This window comes from Pristiophorus japonicus, chromosome 16 (assembly GCF_044704955.1).
Source record: "Pristiophorus japonicus isolate sPriJap1 chromosome 16, sPriJap1.hap1, whole genome shotgun sequence".
NCBI lineage: Eukaryota > Metazoa > Chordata > Chondrichthyes > Pristiophoridae > Pristiophorus > Pristiophorus japonicus.
In genome coordinates this window covers 77,091,453-77,113,040 of record NC_091992.1, presented here as the reverse complement: position 1 = coordinate 77,113,040, position 21,588 = coordinate 77,091,453, and the positions used below count along the sequence as shown (strand labels likewise).

Sequence of the window (21,588 nt, the reverse complement as noted above, 5' to 3'; positions counted from 1 at the left end):
ACCTGTCTCTGATTATCATTTAAACTATTTAAAACCTGCTTTATTTGTCCGGTCAATCCTTTTATCTTAGCGTTCAAGTTAGTAACATGTAAGGTATTGACTGTGACCATTCCTGCCCCGTACGCTGTACCTATATCATTTATAATGCTTCTTTTCCGCCTACTCTTGCTTTCCATTTCGCTCAGTCCTATTTCTTGTCTTAACAGTGGTGAAATCAAGTCCTGATACAATTTCCTTAAATTGTCTGGGCACCAGTTGGGTAACTGAATATTACTTAAGTTAAGTATAACATGTATCAATTCATACTGTACATTGTCATACACAACCTGATTAGTTTCTCGTAACACAACACCTCCTTTGGTCCTGGTTCAATATATGGACATTCCCACTTATAGGGATATTACAATGCAAATTACAGTAATAAACAAACACACAAAATTCAAAATCATTAGTCCATATTTCAGCTGATTACTCCATTCATTGGGTAGGTCCCGAAAATGTTCTGATTTGTGGAATGGGATTACTTTTGGCATATATGTCCACCCTGTAGGATAATAAAACCTAATATCAATTGCTCTCCTTATGGAGTAGGTCTTCTCAATCTCCTCGAACCTGGGGCAGAGCCAGGCAATGGTATTGGATGGTTTCTAGTCCAAGCGACTGCATTCCTTTCTCTCTCTGGGAACCGTCGTCCTTGTTTCCTTTTCCTGGCCGGGGGGGTGGCTCGAGGTGTGAGACTCAAGCTTTGAAACTCTGTGACAAGCCGTCCGTTGGGCTTGGTGCCATTTCATTGTGGGAGGCGCGGGCTTCGTTAGGTGTCCCTGGGGCGGGTACCTGGTCATCTTCTGAATTACTACCTCCTTCTGTGGTAGCTTCCTCTGAACTACTTGTGGCCTCTAAATTTTGGGTTGGCGACAAGATGGGTATTATACCTTGGGCTGGGATCGGGTTAGCTGCTGGGTCGGGTGGGGCGAGCCTGGTCTCCCTTGAATCTAACATGACTTGGTTCATGTGACTATTTATTTTAATGTCCGATTCATGCGCTCTACCATGCCGCTTGATTCCAGGTGGGAGGCGATATGGAATTTCTGTTTTACCCCTGCCTGACCTGCTGCATAACTTGTCCCATGAAATGTGTTCCCTGGTCAGAATCGATGCCCTCTGGCAATCCCCATCTGGAGAACATTTCTTCCATAAGTATTTTTGCGGTTGTTAGTTGGAAATGTTTCGATCCATTTGGAGAATACGTCCACCATTACTAGGATGTATCTTTTACCAACGGGTAAAGGTCCTACATAGTCTATCTGAAGTTGAGTCCAAAGGCCCTTGCCCTGTCTAGTATGTCCTAATTCTACCTGGTTTTTGTACTGTGTTGGATTGTTCTGAGCACATATCAGACAGTTTTTGACATACCCTTCCACTTCTTGCTGTATTCCAGGCCACCAGCATAGCTCCTTCAATTTGGCCGTGGTCTTATCTATTCCTTGATGCCCATTGATATCATGGCATTGGTAAATCAATTCTTCCCTGTCTGACACTGGGACTACATATTTACCGTCTTTAAGTACTACTCCGTTGTGGAGCTGTAAATGTTGTCCTAGGTATGGTTTGGGACATGGGCTTCCTCCTTGTATGTTTTTAAGATCAGGGTCTGTAGCCTGACTGGCCGCCAAGCCCAGTATAGGGCAGGTAACAGCAACTGGTGCCATTGGTGCGTTTTTTACGTTTTCCAAGGTGTCCCATAGGAAACCTGTACAGGCTGCTTCTTTTGCTAGTTCGTCCGTCATTCAGTTCCCTAAGGGGGTAGTCTTAGCATGCGCTTTGACTTTGGTTATGACGTACGGACCTTGGTTTGAGGAGGCTGTATCAAAAATCAATTTTAAAAGTGGGGCTGTAGCTAGCGGCCTTCTGTCTGCGGAGGTGAAACCTCTAGCTTGCCAGGTGGGCAGGAAGTCAGTCAGACTGTTACATGTGTAACTGCTGTTGGAATAAATTTGGACAGGCGTCGGGTAGTCTTCTGGGTGCATGACTACGTAGGCGATCGCGTTTAGTTCTGTAGTTTGAGCTCCTTTACTGTCTTCTAATTTAATTGGCGTCTGTTCTAAAGCCTGTTTGCCGTCCAGGGTAATTTTTATTACTGAGAATCCTGTGCACTGCTGCCCGTTTATAATTGCGGAAGAGCCGTCCACGTAAACGTGAGCTTTAGATTTGGCTTCGTGACTGTTGTCTCTTCCTCCCTCCCTTTCTGACTGAAAGGGACCATCTAAGGTACCTGAAGTCAGAATCTCGCACTGATGTGGGTCGCCGGGGTACAACATGTTGTGAGCTAGATTAGTGGTCTTGGGCTGGTTCTGGACTGTGATGTCCCGTCCTTGGAGAAGGAGGGTCCATCGTGCGATTCGCTGGGAACTGACTGAGCCTTCCTTGAGATTCCCGTCCATCAGCATTTTGATGGGGGTGTGTGGCGTTAAGATAATAAGGGGGCTAAGTCCAATTATCAGCAGTCCTGCTTAGAAGAAAAAACAGAAACTCCATTGTGGCTTTCGTGCCAGCCCAATGGGTTAACTCATCAATTCTGATCCCCTTTCTGATACTGAGGAAAACATCCACTCTAATTCGAAACTTAAAATTTTACAATGCTCAAAATATTTCCATTCAATTCTGCAAAAAGATGTTGCTTTCTGAAGTCGGGTGCAGAGAGTTATCTTCCTTTTTCGCATTTTAGAAGTTTGACAAACACGCATACTAACGCATGGTACCACGCATACAATAGCTTACACATTACAACGGTTCTCTCCTTCATGCATAATAGCAGCACACAGCCTTTTCTCCACTGGTCACATTCTTGAATTGGTCGGAAAATGTTTATTTTAAAAGACCAACATATATGTGATTGCCTCATGTCCGGAACTGGAGGTTTTCACAGAATTTAAACCAAAGTTCCACCATGGCCAAAATGAAGGTTTGGTTTTCACAGGTTAATTAACCTCAATAACTCCAAATTAATTCAAACCAATTTCAAACTAACCAATGTCAGTTGAAAAACTACAGACACACAGACAAATAAACATCTATGTGGTTTTTAACTTTACCATTCACACTGAAGCATCGCACACAATACATTTCCTAATTTTTCAAGCATCCATAGTAGCAAATTCTATGTTCTATTTTCTTAGATTCATAGAAATGCTTTTCAATTTTTTTCGTCTCTTAAACAAACGGTTTATTACCATAAACACAATGCTTCCCTGAACCACAAATATACATTGCCATGCTTGGTACTTCCTTTTGGATCCCGCAGGGTCCTGCTGCTCACCTTGTTTCAGTGTTTCCTGAAAACTCTTGCTGTCAACTTTCAGATTTTTGAAACTGTTTTTGCAGCTACTGAGGATCTGCTTCAAGTTCACATCCCTTAACTCCAGGTTACCTTTATTTTTTTGGACCACTTGAGGGCCATCTTCCCCAAAAGCATGCATCACACCATTTTGCACGATCAATTGGCTTTCTAATTCTTTGATAGTTTTCTTGCACTGAGTATGGTCTGCTCTGTTTTACCTATCGGTTATGTGAACTGCTTGAAGGAGACCGGCTGCTAATTCGCGACCTTTGTTTTTTAAATCATATACTTGGTTTTGAGCCTCTGTGCATTTTTGTCTCATTTTCTCCTCATTTCACTTGTTATTTTCTGCCATCGTCATACTAGAGGTCAGATGCAACGTATGGAGTTTTTAAAATCCTTTTGGAGAATCTCAATTTGATTGGCTTGCTCTGCCAATTTAAGCTTCAATCCCTTAACTTCATTTGTCAATGTTCCTACGTCTGTCTGAAGTCCTGATTTTTCATGCTCCCATTGGTTTTGTAAAGTTTTGTTAAGGTCTCTCTGCTTAAGTAATTCTACATAACATGCTGCCATTAAGACACATTTAGATTCCCTCTTTTCTTTTTTAGTTTTGTCGAAGAATGAGACTCCTCCAGGAAATCCGTGTGAGCTCATTGTTTCAAGCCATCCCCTGACATTTTTGATCAGGGTCTGGTTAAACTGCTCTTCCCACGACTGGGAGGTTCGACCTTTTCCTGTCATTTCTCCCATGTCTTTCTTATTTTAATTTATTTTAACTCAGAATCGTCTCATCTGGGTCGCCAATGTTGCACAAACAGCAATTTCGCTAGTCGTGTGACTAGTAGTTGCCTACGACGGTTTTTAAATATCGAATTACACACGAGACAAATGACAGTATCGTTAATGTTCGTTTAATACAGAAGTAGTACAAGACTCACTACTTATACTCTATAATTCCCCGATACAGAAGAAGTACAAGACTCACTACCTATACTCTATAATTCCCCGATACAGAAGTAGTACAAGACTCACTACTTTTACTCTATTTAACTCTGTTTAACTCTGCAGAAAAGGCGTTCCAAAAGGTGTTCCTTTCCGCTCAAAATACTCTCATAGTTACCCAATCCGTCCCCGGGTGATCAATCTGGTCCTGACACTGTTCCTTCAAGGGTCTCTCCCCTGGTCCCTGCTTCTGATGAGTGTTGGTCCTAGGTTCTCGCTGCCGGAGGTGGGGTTTCTCCTCCTGGTTTATACTATTCTACAATCTGTCCCATCTCCTTTGACTACACATTTGTCTGTGCCCTGGTGATTGGGTTATTCTAGTTACTGGCGATGCTAAGGAAGCATGACTAATCAAATTTCAAATGGTAATTCATTTTATGTTCAAGGCACCTTAACCTTGCTCTCCATTTTACGTTGCCATAGCCTGCATATTTCTACAGGGGTGGTGACCTGGGTGCAGCACAGATTCACCAGAATAATAACAGGGCCTAAACATAAGAACATAAGAACATAAGAATAAGGAACAGGAGTAGGCCATCTAGCCCCTCGAACCTGCTCCACCATTCAACAAGATCATGGCTGATCTGGCCGTGGACTCAGCTCCACTTACCCGCCCACTCCCCGTAACCCTTAATTCCCTTATTGGTTAAAAATCTATCTATCTGTGATTTGAATACATTCATGAACTAGCCTCAACTGCTTCCTTGAGCAGAGAATTCCACAGATTCACAACCCTCTGGGAGAAGAAATTCCTTCTCAACTCGGTTTTAAATTGGCTCCCCCGTATTTTGAGGCTGTGCCCCCTAGTTCTAGTCTCCCCGACCAGTGGAAACAACCTCTCTGCCTCTATCTTGTCTATCCCTTTCATTATTTTAAATGTTTCTATAAGATCACCCCTCATCCTTCTGAACTCCAACGAGTAAAGACCCAGTCTACTCAATCTATCATCATAAGGTAACCCCCTCACCTCCGGAATCAGCCTAGTGAATCATCTCTTTACCCCCTCCAAAGCTAGTATATCCTTCCTTAAGTAAGGTGACCAAAACTGCACGCAGTACTCCAAGTGCGGCCTCACCAATACCTTATGCAGTTGCAGCAGGAATTCCCTTTCTTTTGTACTCCATCCCTCTCACAATGAAGGCCAACATTCCATTCGCCTTCCTGATTACCTGCTGCACCTGCAAACTAACTTTTTTTGGGATTCAGGACCCCCAGGTCCCTCTGCACCGCAGCATGTTGTAATTTCTCCCCATTCAAATAGTATTCCCTTTTACTGTTTTTTTTTCCCAAGGTGGATGACCTCACCTTTTCCGACATTGTATTCCATCTGCCAAACCTTAGCCCATTCGCTTAACCTATCTAAATCTCTTTGCATAAAGGGTGAAAGAAAAGAAAGACTTACATTTATATAGCGCCTTTCACGACCATGGGTATCCCAAAGCACTTTACAGCCAATGAAGTAATTTTTGAAGTGTAGTCACTGTTGTATTGTAGGAAACGTGGCAGCCAATTTGCGCACAGCAAGCTCCCACAAACAGCAATGTGATAATGACCAGATAATTTGTTTTTGTTATTTTGATTGAGAGATAAATATTGTGCAGGACACCGGGATTAACTCCCCTGCTCTTCTTCGAAACAGTGCCATGGGATCTTTTATATCCACCTGAGAAAGAGCAGACGGGGCCTCGGTTTAATGTCTCATCTGAAAGACGGCACCTCTGACAGTGCAGCACTCCCTCAGCACTGCACTGGGAGTGTCAGCCTAGATTTATGTGCTCAATTCCCTGGAATGGAACTAGAATGCACAACCTCAAATTGTGAGGACAGGTTGCATAAACTAGGCTTACAATTCCTTGGGTATAGGAGATTGAGTGGTGATCCAATCGAGGGGCTGGAAATTCGGTTGAAGGTTTTTTAGGGCGTTAATGTTGGGCGCCAGGAAATGGTTTGCGCTGGCAGCCAACAAATTCAGTAGTTGCACCCCGAGAGTGGTGTGGAGCGCTAAGGGAGGCGTTCCACACCTCTCTTGGGCCGCTAGGTCGGGTGAGAAATGAATTTAAGGAACTAGGAGCTAAATTAAAAAGTAGGACCTCAAAAGTAGTAATCTCGGGATTGCTACCAGTGCCACGTGCTAGTCAGAGTAGGAATCGCAGGATAGCGCAGATGAATACGTGGCTTGAGCAGTGGTGCAGCAGGGAGGGATTCAAATTCCTGGGGCATTGGAACCGGTTCTGGGGGAGGTGGGACCAGTACAAACCGGACGGTCTGCACCTGGGCAGGACCGGAACCAATGTCCAAGGGGGAGTGTTTGCTAGTGCTGTTGGGGAGGAGTTAAACTAATATGGCAGGGAGATGGGAACCAATGCAGGGAGCCAGAGGGAAACAAAAAGGAGGCAAAAGCAAAAGACAGAAAGGAGATGAGAAAAAGTGGAGGGCAGAGAAACCCAAGGCAAAGAACAAAAAGGGCCGTACAGCAAAATTCTAAAAGGACAAAGGGTGTTAAAAAAACAAGCCTGAAGGCTTTGTGTCTTAATGCAAGGAGTATCCGCAATAAGGTGGATGAATTAACTGTGCAAATAGATGTTAACAAATATGATGTGATTGGGATTACGGAGACGTGGCTCCAGGATGATCAGGGCTGGGAACTCAACATCCAGGGGTATTCAACATTCAGGAAAGATAGAATAAAAGGAAAAGGAGGTGGGGTAGCATTGCTGGTTAAGGAGGAAATTAAGGCAATAGTTCGGAAGGACATTAGCTTGGATGATGTGGAATCTATATGGGTAGAGCTGCAGAACACCAAAGGACAAAAAACATTAGTGGGAGTTGTGTACAGACCTCCAAACAGTAGTAGTGATGTTGAGGAGGGCATCAAACATGAAATTAGGGGTGCGTGCAATAAAGGTGCAGCAGTTATAATGGGTGACTTTAATATGCACATAGATTGGGTTAACCAAACTGGAAGCAATATGGTGGAGGAGGATTTCCTGGAGTGCATAAGGGATGGTTTTCTAGACCAATATGTTGAGGAACCAACTAGGGGGGGGGCCATCTTAGACTGGGTGTTGTGTAATGAGAGAGGATTAATTAGCAATCTCGTTGTGCGAGGCCCCTTGGGGAAGAGTGACCATAATATGGTGGGATTCTGCATTAGGATGGAGAATGAAACAGTAAATTCAGAGACCATGGTCCAGAACTTAAAGAAGGGTAACTTTGAAGGTATGAGGCGTGAATTGGCTAGGATAGATTGGCGAATGATACTTAGGGGGTTGACTGTGGATGGGCAATGGCAGACATTTAGAGACCGCATGGATAAACTACAACAATTGTACATTCCTGTCTGGCGTAAAAATAAAAAAGGGAAGGTGGCTCAACCGTGGCTATCAAGGGAAATCAAGGATAGTATTAAAGCCAAGGAAGTGACATACAAATTGGCCAGAAATAGCAGCGAACCCGGGGACTGGGAGAGATTTAGAACTCAGCAGAGGAGGACAAAGGGTTTGATTAGGGCAGGGAAAATGGAGTACGAGAAGAAGCTTGCAGGGAACATTAAGACGGATTGCAAAAGTTTCTATAGATATGTAAAGAGAAAAAGGTTAGTAAAGACAAACGTAGGTCCCCTGCAGTCAGAATCAGTGGAAGTCATAACGGGGAACAAAGAAATAGCGGACCAATTGAACAAGTACTTTGGTTCGGTATTCACTAAGGAGGACACAAACAACCTTCCCGATATAAAAGGGGTCGGAGGGTCTAGAAAGGAGGAGGAACTGAGGGAAATCCTTATTAGTCGGGAAATTGTATTGGGGAAATTGATGGGATTGAAGGCCGATAAATCCCCAGGGCCTGATGGACTGCATCCCAGAGTACTTAAGGAGGTGGCCTTGGAAATAGTGGATGCATTGACAGTCATTTTCCAACATTCCATTGACTCTGAATCAGTTCCTATGGAGTGGAGGGTAGCCAATGTAACGCCACTTTTTAAAAAAGGAGGGAGGGAGATAACAGGGAATTATAGACCGGTCAGCCTGACATCGATAGTGGGTAAAATGATGGAATCAATTATTAAGGATGTCATAGCAGTGCATTTGGAAAGAGGTGACATGATAGGTCCAAGTCAGCATGGATTTATGAAAGGGAAATCATGCTTGACAAATCTTCTGGAATTTTTTGAGGATGTTTCCAGTAGAGTGGACAAGGGAGAACCAGTTGATGTGGTATATTTGGACTTTCAGAAGGCTTTCGACAAGGTCCCACACAAGAGATTAATGTGCAAAGTTAAAGCACAAGGGATTGGGGGTAGTGTGCTGACATGGATTGAGAACTGGTTGTCAGACAGGAAGCAAAGAGTAGGAGTAAATGGGGACTTTTCAGAATGGCAGGCAGTGACTAGTGGGGTACCGCAAGGTTCTGTGCTGGGGCCCCAGCTGTTTACACTGTACATTAATGATTTAGACGAGGGGATTAAATGTAGTATCTCCAAATTTGCGGATGACACTAAGTTGGGTGGCAGTGTGAGCTGCGAGGAGGATGCTATGAGGCTGCAGAGTGACTTGGATAGGTTAGGTGAGTGGGCAAATGCATGGCAGATGAAGTATAATGTGGATAAATGTGAGGTTATCCACTTTGGTGGTAAAAACAGAGAGACAAACTATTATCTGAATGGTGACAGATTAGGAAAAGGGGAGGTGCAACGAGACCTGGGTGTCATGGTACATCAGTCATTGAAGGTTGGCATGCAGGTACAGCAGGCGGTTAAGAAAGCAAATGGCATGTTGGCCTTCATAGTGAGGGGATTTGAGTACAGGGGCAGGGAGGTGTTGCTACAGTTGTACAGGGCCTTGGTGAGGCCACACCTGGAGTATTGTGTACAGTTTTGGTCGCCTAACCTGAGGAAGGACATTCTTGCTTTTGAGGGAGTGCAGCGAAGGTTCACCAGACTGATTCCTGGGATGGCGGGACTGACCTATCAAGAAAGACTGGATCAACTGGGCTTGTATTCACTGGAGTTCAGAAGAATGAGAGGGGACCTCATAGAAACGTTTAAAATTCTGACGGGGTTAGACAGGTTAGATGCAGGAAGAATGTTCCCAATGTTGGGGAAGTCCAGAACCAGGGGACACAGTCTAAGGATAAGGGGTAAGCCATTTAGGACCGAGATGAGGAGGAATTTCTTCACCCAGAGAGTGGTGAACCTGTGGAATTCTCTACCACAGAAAGTTGTTGAGGCCAATTCACTAAATATATTCAAAAAGGAGTTAGATGAAGTCCTTACTACTAGGGGGATCAAGGGGTATGGTGAGAAAGCAGGAATGGGGTACTGAAGTTGCATGTTCAGCCATGAACTCATTGAATGGCGGTGCAGGCTAGAAGGGCCGAATGGCCTACTCCTGCACCTATTTTCTATGTTTCTATGTTTCTATGAATATCCCGTGCTAAAGAGCCAGCTTCGTAGAGCCCTAACAGAGGCTTCCCTGCAACAAAAAGAATCAGACAAAAAACACAAGAAACATTCTCTCTACCTTACTCACCCCAAACAAAGGAAAATCTCAAAAAAATGAAAAAGAAAATCAATCACCTTTACCTCACGCAGTCATTTCTTCCCTGAGTGCCCCGGGGCAGCTCTGCACGCCAGCTATCCCCGGCGCGGTCACTAGGGGGTGCTACGGGTGCAGCGCACAACAAATGTTGCTCCCGTGTCGATACCAGAGGCATTGCACACCGTCGCGGCGCTCCTGGGCGATGCACCTCCGTGCCGCCGGTACCGGCACACTGCATTTGCCACACGGTAAGAATGCCGGTGCTCGCGGCTGCAAACCTTTTAGCGCCCCTGTTCCAACCCTCTCGTGGGGCGGTATCCCACCAAATTTCTAGCCTTAAGTGTTTAAAATAATGGCCCTGAAATCCCCGTACGGAATACGCACGGACCCGGCGAAGCCTTGCAAAAGCCGTTTTTTGGCGCGCAATGCGCATGCGCCGAAAACCGGCTTTTCCGATCTGTCGAGATATCTCCTGATCTTCCGCATCCCCGGGAGGACATCCGTGCGGGAGAGGCTGGGCTATTTGCCCAACTCATGCCCAGTGAATGCCCTTCAAACTCTTATGCCTGGTAAATCATCATCATCATCAGCAGCCCCTCGGAGTCAAGGAAGACTTGCTTCCACTCTAAAAGTAAGTTGTCAGGAGGCTGCACAGTCCAATACAGGAATTACAGTCTCTGTCACAGGTGGTACAGACAGTCATTGGAGGAAAGGGTGGGTGGCATAGGATTACTTTTACCAGCGTAAAAGCTTTAAAGCATATCAAAATTACATTTAAATACACATTTTTATAGTAAAACCCCTGACCACTAAGATAAATTTGTTTTAAACTCTATTAAAACACATTAAAAACAATACCCCACAAAATTTTTTAAAACATTTAATTAGCTTTAATTTCAATTAATTTTAAAAACGTGAGGTGTTTTTTTATTTATTATGTTGTGTTTGGGTGTTTTGGTAGGAGTTATTATTGATAGTAATGGGAACTTGTAAAATTGGAGTTCCCATTACTGTCAATGAGAATGCTGTACCGTGATTGGTTGTCCAGGCCCATGTGACTGCAGCTTGTCCGTCCGTATCTAGAAGATGTGGGCGCGCTGCGAAGCGCGGGGAGAGAAGGTCTCCGACCGGAATCCAAGGTGCCTCCGGGACCACCAGGTACATTCGTAGAGAAATTCCGGGTCGGAGACGTTCGTCCGAAGGAAACCTTCGACCAGAATTTCAGGACCATCGAAATATGATGGAGTAGTTAGAGAGAAACTGATGGGGAATCCAGAACAAGGGATCATAGTCAGAGGCTGGCCGTTCAGGAGTGAAATAAGGAAGCACAAGGGGTAGTGGAAATCTGGAACCATCCCCCCCCCTTGAAGTTTTCAAGACTGAGATTCATAGACTTTGATGAGGGGGTTGACTTATGAGGAAAGGTTAAGTAGGTTGGGCCTCTACTCATTGGAATTCAGAAGAATGAGAGGTGATCTTATCGAAACGTATAAGATTACGAGGGGGCTGGACAAGGTGGATGCAGAGAGGATGTTTCCATTGATGGGGGAGACTACAACTAGGGGGCATGATCTTGGAATAAGGGGCCGCCCATTTAAAACTGAGATGAGGAGAAATTTCTTCTCTCAGAGAGTTGTAAATCTGTGGAATTCGCTGCCTCAGAGAGCTGTAGAAGCCGGGACATTGAATACATTTAAGACAGAGATCGTTTCTTAAACGATAAGGGGAGAAGGGGTTATGGGGAGTGGGCAGCGAAGTGGAGCTGAGTCCATGATTAGATCAGCCATGATTGTATTAAATGGCGAAGCAGGCTCGAGGGGCCGTATGGCCTACTCCTGCTCCTATTTCTTACGTTCTTATGTAAGGGTATTAAGAGATACAGACCAAAGGCAGGTAAATGGAGTTGAGGTACAGGTCAGCCATGATGTAATGGAATGGCAGAGAAGGTCTGAGTGGCTGAATGGCCTCCTCCTGTTCCTATGTATAGCAGGTAGATTTTTTAGTGTGTATTGTCGGGCAGCTTAGTACAGTTTGGAGAGATACTGGCAGTAGTTCCATCATAGAAAAATTCCGACACAGAAGGAGGCCATTCGACCCATTGTGTCCGTGCCGGTGTTAGCCGACTGCCAGGAGTTTGTTGTGTTTAGGTTGCAGCGATATACCCGAGTGAAGATTTAATGCATTTGTTCGGCAGCTGGCTGAGCTGTTTTAGATCTGAGAGTTCCTTGATGTTGCCTGCGGCTGACTGAAAAGGCTCCTTTTGGCAGCACTAACATCCCTTCATCTGAAAAGCACAAAACTCCACTGAGGAAATTGAAAAGAATTTGGAAAGAACTGGAGGTCTCGACACGCACTTCCAAGATATTAAAAATGTTAACTCTTGTGAGTGCGCAGTGCCTCTCTGCAAAAGAGAAGGCTATCTGCAAGTCTTATAAATGTTCAGATATACATCAAGAAATAACTGAAATCTCTGGCACTAATTGTTTCTCATTTTCTGTCTCACATCCGATCTTTGTTTACATTCATGTCCTGCTCAATAGCCATAAATTAGCATTCCGCTTCCCAGGAATCCTGAGCCAACCTTCCTGATATCCTTAAAGAAAGAAAGACTTGCATTTATATGGAGCCTTTCACGACCACTGGACATCTCATAGCGCTTTACAGCCAATGAAGTACTTTTGGAGTGTAATCACTGTTGTACTGTAGGAAACACAGCAGCCAATTTGCACACAGCAAGCTCCCACAAACAGCAATGTGATAATGACCAGATAATCTGCTTTTCTGTTATGTTGATTGAGGGATAAATGTTGGCCAGGACACCGGGGATAACTCTCCTGCTCTTCTTCAAAATAGTGCTGTGGGATCTATTACGTCCACTTGCGAGAGCAGACAGGGCCTTGGTTTAATGTCTCATCCGAAAGACAGCACCTCCAACTGTGCAATGCTCCCTCAGCACTGCACTGGAGTGTCAGCCTAGATTTTATTGTGCTCAAGACCCTGGAGTGGGACTTGAACCCACAACCTTCTGACTCAGAGGTGAGAGTGCTGCCCACTGAGCCACAATTGGGTTTTCCATAGTCCCCTCGGGTTCCCGATTCCTCATCAACGTTAAGGAGGTTGCTTAAGCAGTATCCTCCCCTTCTGAATTGCTATTAACTGCTGACAGAGAGGTTACAGTTGAACAGATAATCTTCAAGCTTACTCCTGATAACTGATACCATTATTTTACGTGGAACAGAAGTCAGACTAATGGGTCTGCCATTGCCTGTGTCTGTTTGGTCTTGAAAATGGCCAGCACATTAACCTGTTTCCAATCTATTGGTACCTCCCCAGTATCCAGTGATTCCCTCATAACACCAAGTGTCTCAAAGATCTCCTCCCTAGTATCTGTCTGCATTCTGGGATAAATATCATCTATCCTTGAAGATTAATTTCTTTTGAGCCATTTAGCATGTCTAAAACTTCCATCTTATTTATAATCAATAGTCTTGCTTTAGCTATCTCTGGTTGGGGGAGGGAATGTCACTTATGACTTCCCTTATGGAAGAAGTTATCAATTAGAGTACTAACTATTTTGTGCACATTCTCAGTTTTGGCCTCTCTTGGTTTCTAGGTCTCTCTTTGTTCCTCTGGTCACTCTTTTAACTTATTTCAGCATGTTCTTTTGGTCATCTCAGTGAGCCCCGTCACCTTTTTCCCTGCAGGATGTATAGAGGTCATTTTTCCTGTTTATGTCATTTTAAATTTAGTTGTCAGCCGTGGCTCAGTGGGCAGTGCTCTCATCTCTACGTCAGAAGGTCGTACGTTCATGCCCCACTCTAGAAACTTGAGCACATGATCCAGGCTTGCACTCCAGTGCAGTGCTGAGGGAGTGCTGCTTTGTCGGAGGTGCCGACTTTCAAATGAGACGTTAAACCGAGGACCCCTCTGTCCTCTCAGGTGGACGTAAAAGATCCCACGGCACTATTCGAAGAAGAGCAGGGATGTTCTGTGCCAATATTTATCACTCAACCAACATCACTAAAAAACAGATTATCTGGCCATTATCACATTGCTGTTTGTGGGAGCTTTGTGCGTGCAAATTGATGTTTCCGACATTACAACTCCAAAGTACCTCATTGGCTGTAAAGCTCTTTGAGATGCCCTGAGGTCATAAAGGTGCTGTATAAATGAAGTTTATAAAATAAAATAAAATAAAAACGTGAGTTCGGGGCCCAGAAGAGGCGAGGGCCCAGGGGCAGCACGGGCCAGCCCACAGTGCGATGTGTGTGCGCACTAGGTTCGTGCAGTAAAGCTGGTCTCCAGTCGTCTTGGGTAATCCTTGCCACTGGACCAAGACCAAGCTCGGTCAAGCCCGTGTGGTGGCTGGTGTGCAACGGCCACCGCACGTTAAAAAAATCCACGCACAGGCATCTTCCACCCTTCAATACACAGTTCGCGACCTGGAATATCAGGTCCTTCATTGAAACACCTGTGAACTCATCTCTTTTTGGTGGAAGCAAGTCATCCTCGATACGAAGGACTGCCTAAGAAGTATAATTTGTTTGGTTTACATAGGATTACACCGGATATACGACACGGAAACAGGCCATTCGGCCCAACCAGTCCATGCCGCCGTTTATGCTCCTCTCGAGCCTCCTCCCGTCTTTCCTCATCTAAATCTATCAGCATAACCCTCTATTCCCTTCTCCCTCATATGCTTGTCTAGCCTCCCCTTAAATGTATCGATACTATTCGCTTCAACCAGTCCCTGTGGCAGCGAGTTCCACATTCTCACCACTCTCTTCTGAAGTTTTCTTCTGAATTCCCTATTGGATTTCTTGCTGACTGGCTTATAGTGATGGCCTCTGGTTTTGCTCTTGCCCACAAGTGGAAACTCACTCTCTGCCAAAACCTTTCATAATTTTAAAGAGCTTTATTAGGTCACCCCTCAACCTGCTCTTTTCAAGAGATTTTTGAGATGTTTAACCAGTGGAGCAGGCTCGAGAGGCCATACGGTCTACTCCTGTTCCTAATTCTTATTCTGTAGTTTTCCCCTGGCAATGGGATTGACTTCATTTACCCTCTCTCGGTGTCCCTGCCATATCGGCTATACCACCTTCCTTTCTGAACATTTGATCCCCCAGAATTAGGTATTCACATCCATCCCTTCTTGTGATAATCCCATTGCTTTTTATTTGCTGACCCGCGCAATGACCTTTCACCTTCGATCCTCTCAAAACCTTTTTGTAATTTTAAAAGTCTCTATTAGATCGCCCTTCTCTCTTTCAGTGAAAAAAAGCCCTAAGGGGGAGAGAAATTCGGGTTGCTTAGCAGCTCCCGTTAGCGCCTGGGGAGGGGCATTAATGGGGCGCTCAGGCAGTTGTACCGCGGCACGGTGAATCCCGCGGCACACGTCAACTTCACTGGCTCCGTAGCACCAGCGGTAACCATCAGCGCCTCGGCGCCTCTCGCCGTGCAGATCGCGACGTCAGGGAGTGTGCAACGTTCGCCAGGCGCCCAATCTGCAAACTTCAGTGACGCCTCCCCCACCCCCCGCCCCGCCTTACTGCCTCGCGCCGACAGCGCCAGGGAGCGGAGGCGTGAACCAGCCAGCTGGCGGGGCGCTACTTAACGGACGCGCCATCAAGGGACTTCCGTTCCAAAGGTCAGTTATGAGTGGCAGAGAGTGCAGGATTTATCTGCAACCAAATAACTACTGCTTAGTCCGCAGAGTGTTGTGGGCCGTCAAAGGACCTTGCATTTCATCCCACAGCATATTGCCATTCTGCACTCCCCGACTCATTGGGGGCGGATGTGTTGATTCCAGTCACCCTCCCCTTTAATGGTTGGCAGGCGCCTTCACCAACGCTCCCGATTACACACTTCCTATTGGTTACCGCTTGGAGCCCGATACCACCGCCTACATCATTAGCGCCTGATTTAGTTCTCTGCTGCATTCTTTCAGCTCAGAGACTCAATCTTGCGGGCGTGGAGATTGATTAGCGCCTGACACTAAACTTACAACTTTTGGCAATATGGAATTTCTAGCCTTATTTATTAACTAGTGCAAAATACCAAACTCTCATCAATCCTTACAGCACAGCTCATTTCCAAGGCTCCAATAACAATGGGATCAATACAATATTCGCAGCACTACCATATTTTAAAAAAATTATATGTCATTGGTGATATTTGACAGGAGTTGTGTTCAATACATGTCACAGGAACACCGTCATACAGCGTGTTACTGAGGACTGGTTTTATAACCTGCTTTTATAATCAGATTAAAGAATTTAGCTAATGTTAATAGCTGTTAAAGATATTGGGCCGTATTTTGTGTTAAAAATATCATCATCATAGGCGAGCCCTCGAAATGAGGATGACTTGCTTCCACGCTAAAAAAGGATGAGTTCACAGGTGTTTCGAATGAAGGACCCGAACTATTTCCTCAAGGGTGGAAGATACCTGTGCGTGGATTTTTTAAACGTGTGGTGGCCATTGCACACCAGTGACCACAGGGGCTTGACAGAGCTAGGTCTTGGTCCAATGGCAAGGATTAGCCAGGCCGAATGGAGACTTGCTTTGTTGCATGGACCTAGTCCGCACAAATAATCACAATGTGGGCTGGCCCATGCTGCCCCTGGGCCCCTGGGCCCCTGGCCCTGAACTCATGCCTCCCCTGGGCCCCGATCATGTCCCTCTACAGTCTCTCACTGCTCCTTCGCCCTGACTTTGCTGCATCTGCATCTGCCCATGCTTCAATCACTGACTTGGACCTTGCTGACGTCACTCTTCGATGCCGTCGCCCTCCTGCACCAGCTCGCGCTGCTCCCTGAAGTAGTACGCCTCCACGCTGCTCTCAGGCCGCTGCTCGCCGCTACTTTTATGGCCCCGACCTGCCGCTGGTGTTCTCACGCAGGTGGGGCCTCCACGCTGCCCTCAGAATAACAGGGTGGCTGTCAGCGCTCACCGTTATTATGGAGTAAATCGGACAGTAACATCCGGAGTCCGTACAGGAGCCATTAAACGTGGAGATCAGGAATGCCTGCCTTGCCCTGCTCCTCTACAAACTTCCTGGTTTAGTCTCTGGGTACCTCAGTGAGGATTCTGCAATCTGATTGGTTGAAGAGACAGGTTGTAGGTTGTTGGTTGTCCTGCTCGCACACGCCATAGATCCCCTGTAGAGGGCGCTGTGCCGAAAAGTATCTCCAATTACCAATGGCCAGACTTTCGGCTTCATTGTCGGTGATTTTCTCGCCGTTGCCCGGCGAGAGTTTGCACGCAAGTTTTTTTTATCTGGTATCGCCCAAATCTGAAGTTGTCCGCCGGGACCAAACTGCCCACGTGCAATGCCGAGAATAACCACCAGGGCGTAAGTTTGGCCTCAAACTGCTGCCATCCAGATCGCCGAGAGACCCTGCAAAGAAAGGTAAGTGAAAGGTTATTTAATTATTCATTTAACATTTTACCATGGCGATTAGGCTTCAAACTGTCTTGGAAATGCTTTGTATGTGGTTTATTTTTAATAATTTTTTCTTTAGGTTCTCCCCCTCCGTAGGCCCAACCGCAGCCTGGGCCTAAATTTTTGCACTTACCGTCCATTCCGGTAACGACCGCCCATTTGGCTAACTTTCCACTTCCCCGCCGAGAGACCGTCGAGAATGAGTGTACAACACTGACTTTTTTCACCGGGCGATCATTTCCACACACCTTTTCCCTAAAAATAGAAATTCTCGCCCGTTTTTTTCACCGAGCGTTAGCGATGCTTCTCCGCGGGCAATCAGGCATTGAGGGCCTTTATGGAAAGTCTGTCCCCATAAGTTGATACTCAAAAGCCCACAAAAATGCTTCGGGCAGCTGTAAGCGCAATGAACTGGAGCGTCATGCCTTCGCCGCTGACTGCAAAATCCGGGCCAATATTCTCATATAAAGCTGATTTACACGAGAGGCTGTGAGGCATCTTGGTTAAGAAAGGCCACTGCAATCTGCTCGTTAATGCGGGTCTAGTGATCTGAGCTGCCTTTTTGTTTCTGTTTGTGATCAGATTCCAGGAGACTGGTGTTGGGGGGGTGGCTCCCCAGGTTTACACTGCTGAATCCAGCTCCCTTCTCCTTCCCTCACATTCGTTAACACCTGTAAAGGCTGGAAAAGGAATGCAGGTTGAGTTTATCTGCAAGGAGCCTGCTCACAGTCTCCTGGAATCCAAAGTGAACCAATGCCAGTGTCGTAGCAGGTCAAAACTCCCATCCGCCACGTTCATTCATATCACTTAAAGGAAAGAAACAAACTAATTTGCATTTCTATAGCGCCTTTCATGACGTCGGGACATCCTAAAGCTCTTTACAGCCAATGAAGTGTAGTCGCTGTTGTAATGTAGGCAGCCATTTGCGCACAGCAAGGTCCTACAACAGAAATGTGACAATGAGCGGATAATCTGCATTTTTGTTATCTTGATTGAGGGATAAATATTGGCCGGGACACCGGGGATAACTCCCCTGCTCTTCTTCGAAATAGTGCCATGGGATCTTTTACATCCGTCTGAGAGACGGGGCTTCGGTTTAACGTCTCATCCGAAAGATGGCACCTGACAGTGCAGCACTCCCTCACCACTGCACTGGAGTGTCAGCCTGGATTATGTGTACACTGTATCTTTGTTCATCATCATCATAGGCAGTCCCACGGAATCGAGGAAGATTTGCTTCCACTCTAAAAATGAGTCCTTAGGTGGCTGAACAGTCCAATACGAGAACCACAGTCCCTGTCACAAGTGGGACAGATAGTCATTGAAGGAAAGGGAGGGTGGGACAGATTTGCCACACGCACTTTCCGCTGCCTGCGCTTGCTTTCTGCATGCTCTTGCCGACGAGACTCGAGGTGCTCAGCGCCCTCCCGGATGCACTTCCTCCACTTAGGGCGGTCTTTGACCAGGGCCTCCCAGGTGTCAGTGGGGATGTTGCACTTTATCAGGGAGGCTTTGAGGGTGTGCTTGTAATGTTTTCCTACCTTTGGCTTGTTTGCCGTGAAGGATTTCCGAGTAGAGCGCTTGCTTTGGGAGTTTCATGTCGGGCATGTGAGCAATGTGGCCTGCCCAGCGGAGCTGATCGAGTGTGGTCAGTGCTTCAATACTGGGGATGTTGGCCTGAGTGAGGACGCTAACGTTGGTGCGTCTGTCCTCCCAGGAGATTTGCAGGATCTTGAGGAGACATCGTTGGTGGTATTTCTCCAGCGAGGGCGGGTATTACTGCAGCCCTGTAGACCATGAGCTTGGTGGGGTATCCTTGTTAGTTTTATGTCACAATGCTCCTTGTTTCTCCTCCTGCGTTATTCATCCTATTAGCTCTGCTGCCCTGACTCATGGTGTATTCATGTGTACCTGTAATTCTGCGAAGCCTTTTCCTGTGTGAGCCTGCACTGTGAGTGTTGGTGGGTTATTACACCGTGAAAGGCATCAGAGATGAGTCCAATCCTGCCCCCTCCCTCTCAGGTGGCGAAGTTTCAGTAACTGTTCAATCCATTTAGTGCCCTGCATTTTGTAACTGTGATTTTAATCTGATACAAAGAGCTCTTCCCTCTTGCCACAGATAGTTTAGGCATCAGAATTTGTCTGTGTTGTGCTACGAGCTACGACAATCCCCGATCAGCAGTGGGTGAGCTGGCTGAGGTTCACGTAATCCACTCTGTGGCCGAGCTCAATCTGACACAAATTCAAAGTGTGCAAAGCCCTCGAACGTGTATAGGTGTTCCCTCAGGGTCTTGTATAGGTGGGTCTTGTAAGCAACTATTACCTGACAGTTCCACGATATTCCAAAATATCGAGTGGAGGACTGCACCCAATCCCAATGTTAATCCCAATCCCAATTCCAGTGTTAATCCCAACCTCAATCCCAACCTTAATCCCAATCCCAATCCCAATCCCAATCCCAGTGTTAATCCCAATCCCAATCTCAATCCCAATCCATATTCCAGTGTTAATCCCAATCTCAATCCCAATCCATACCCCAGTGTTAATCCCAATCCATGTTCCAATCCCAATCCATATCCCAATCCCAATCTCAATCCCAATCCCAACCTCAATCCCAATCCCAGTGTTAATCCCAACCTCAATCTTAATCTCAATCCAAATCCAAATCCCAGTGTTAATCCCAATCCCAATCTCAATCCCAACCCCAATCCCAGTGTTAATCCCAATCTCAATCCCAATCCTAATCCCAGTGTTAACCCCAATCCCAATCCCAATCTCAATCCCAATCCCAGTGTTAATCCCAATCCCAATGGTTTTCAAATGGAGTTCTCGGGCGCCTGGGGAGCAGGGGTGGGAGGGATTCTATGAGCAGATCCCGAGGATCTCCAAGGCCATCAGATTTCTAGGCCTAGAAATTCCTTGAGGGATGTGATTCCAGGAGTTTTGCCGGGATCAGACCCAGCAGTAAGCTCTCCCCTGCCCTGCTGGAGTTCATGGGGTTGGGGGAGGGGCCATGAGGAGGGCGCTTTTTGTCGGGATAGGGGTGCAGCTTTGGTGCCCACCCGCTAACGACTTCACGGGTCTCCGAGGGTGTATGTGTATTTGCAGAGAGTCCTGAGAGTGTCTTGGTATTTACAGAGAGGGGGCTTCACTATCTATCCTTCTGTCTTGCAGGTACCTGGCCATCCGCTACCCTCTGAGATCCCGGCAGCTACGGACTCCCCGAAATGCCCTGACTGCCATCTGTATCATCTGGGGAATCTCACTTGTCTTTGCTGGTCCTTACCTCAACTACTACCAGGTTGTCCACTACAGGGACATGACCCTTTGCTTCCCAGTCTGGGATGATTACAGACGCAAGATTATGGACATTTCCACTTTCATCTTTGGGTACATCATCCCAGTGTTGATCCTGAGCCTGGCCTATACCAGGACCATCAGGTACCTCTGGACTGCCGTGGATCCCATCGAAAACATGTCTGAGTCCAAGAAAGCCAAGCGCAAGGTCACGAAGATGATCATCATTGTGGCCGTCCTGTTCTGCCTCTGCTGGCTGCCCCACCACCTGGTCATCTTGTGCTTCTGGTTCGGCCACTTCCCGCTCAACCAGGCCACCTACGTCTTCAGGCTCCTGTCACACTGCATGTCCTACGCCAACGCCTGCCTGAACCCCATCGTCTATGCCCTGGTCTCCAAGCACTTCCGCAAGGGCTTCAAAAAAGTCTTCAACTGCTTGCTGAGGAAGAAAGCCGTCCATAAAGTGCACGTGGTGCAAGTGGCCCACACCGAGGCAGGCTCCACCGAGGCCTCACACATCAGCGAGCACAACAACCCGATCACCAGTCGGCAGTGGAGCCGGCCCAATCCTGCAGGGCACAAGGTGACCCCACCAAGAACCTTCATGGCCTTCAATGTGACCTAAGAAAGGAAGACTTGCATTTGCATGGCGCCTTTCATGACCATCGGACGTCTCAAAGTGCTTTACAGCCAATGAAGTACTTTTTGGAGTGCAGTCACTGTTGTAATGTGGGAAATGCGGCAGCCAATTTGCGCACAGCAAGCTCCCACAAACAGCAACATGATAATGACCAGATAATCTGTTTTTTTTTAATGTTGATTGAGGAATAAATATTGGCCAGGACACCAGGGATAACTTCCCTGCTCTTCTTCGAAATAGTGCCATGGGATCTTTTGCGTCCACCCGAGAGAGCAGACGGGGCCTCGGTTTAACACCTCATCCGAAAGACAGCACCTCCAACAATGCA

General features: G+C 46.4%; 1 protein-coding gene across 1 annotated transcript in view; it reads left to right on the top strand.

Moving 5' to 3' along the window:
• The window catches only part of LOC139227082 (galanin receptor 2b-like), a 34,046-nt gene extending 12,801 nt beyond the window's left edge, over nucleotides 1-21,245 (top strand). Inside the window, exon 2 of the mRNA XM_070858160.1 lies at nucleotides 20,498-21,245. Coding sequence (XP_070714261.1) covers nucleotides 20,498-21,245 — 748 coding nt within the window. The remainder of the gene's footprint in view (nucleotides 1-20,497) is intronic.
• The last annotated feature ends 343 nt before the right edge of the window (nucleotides 21,246-21,588 follow it).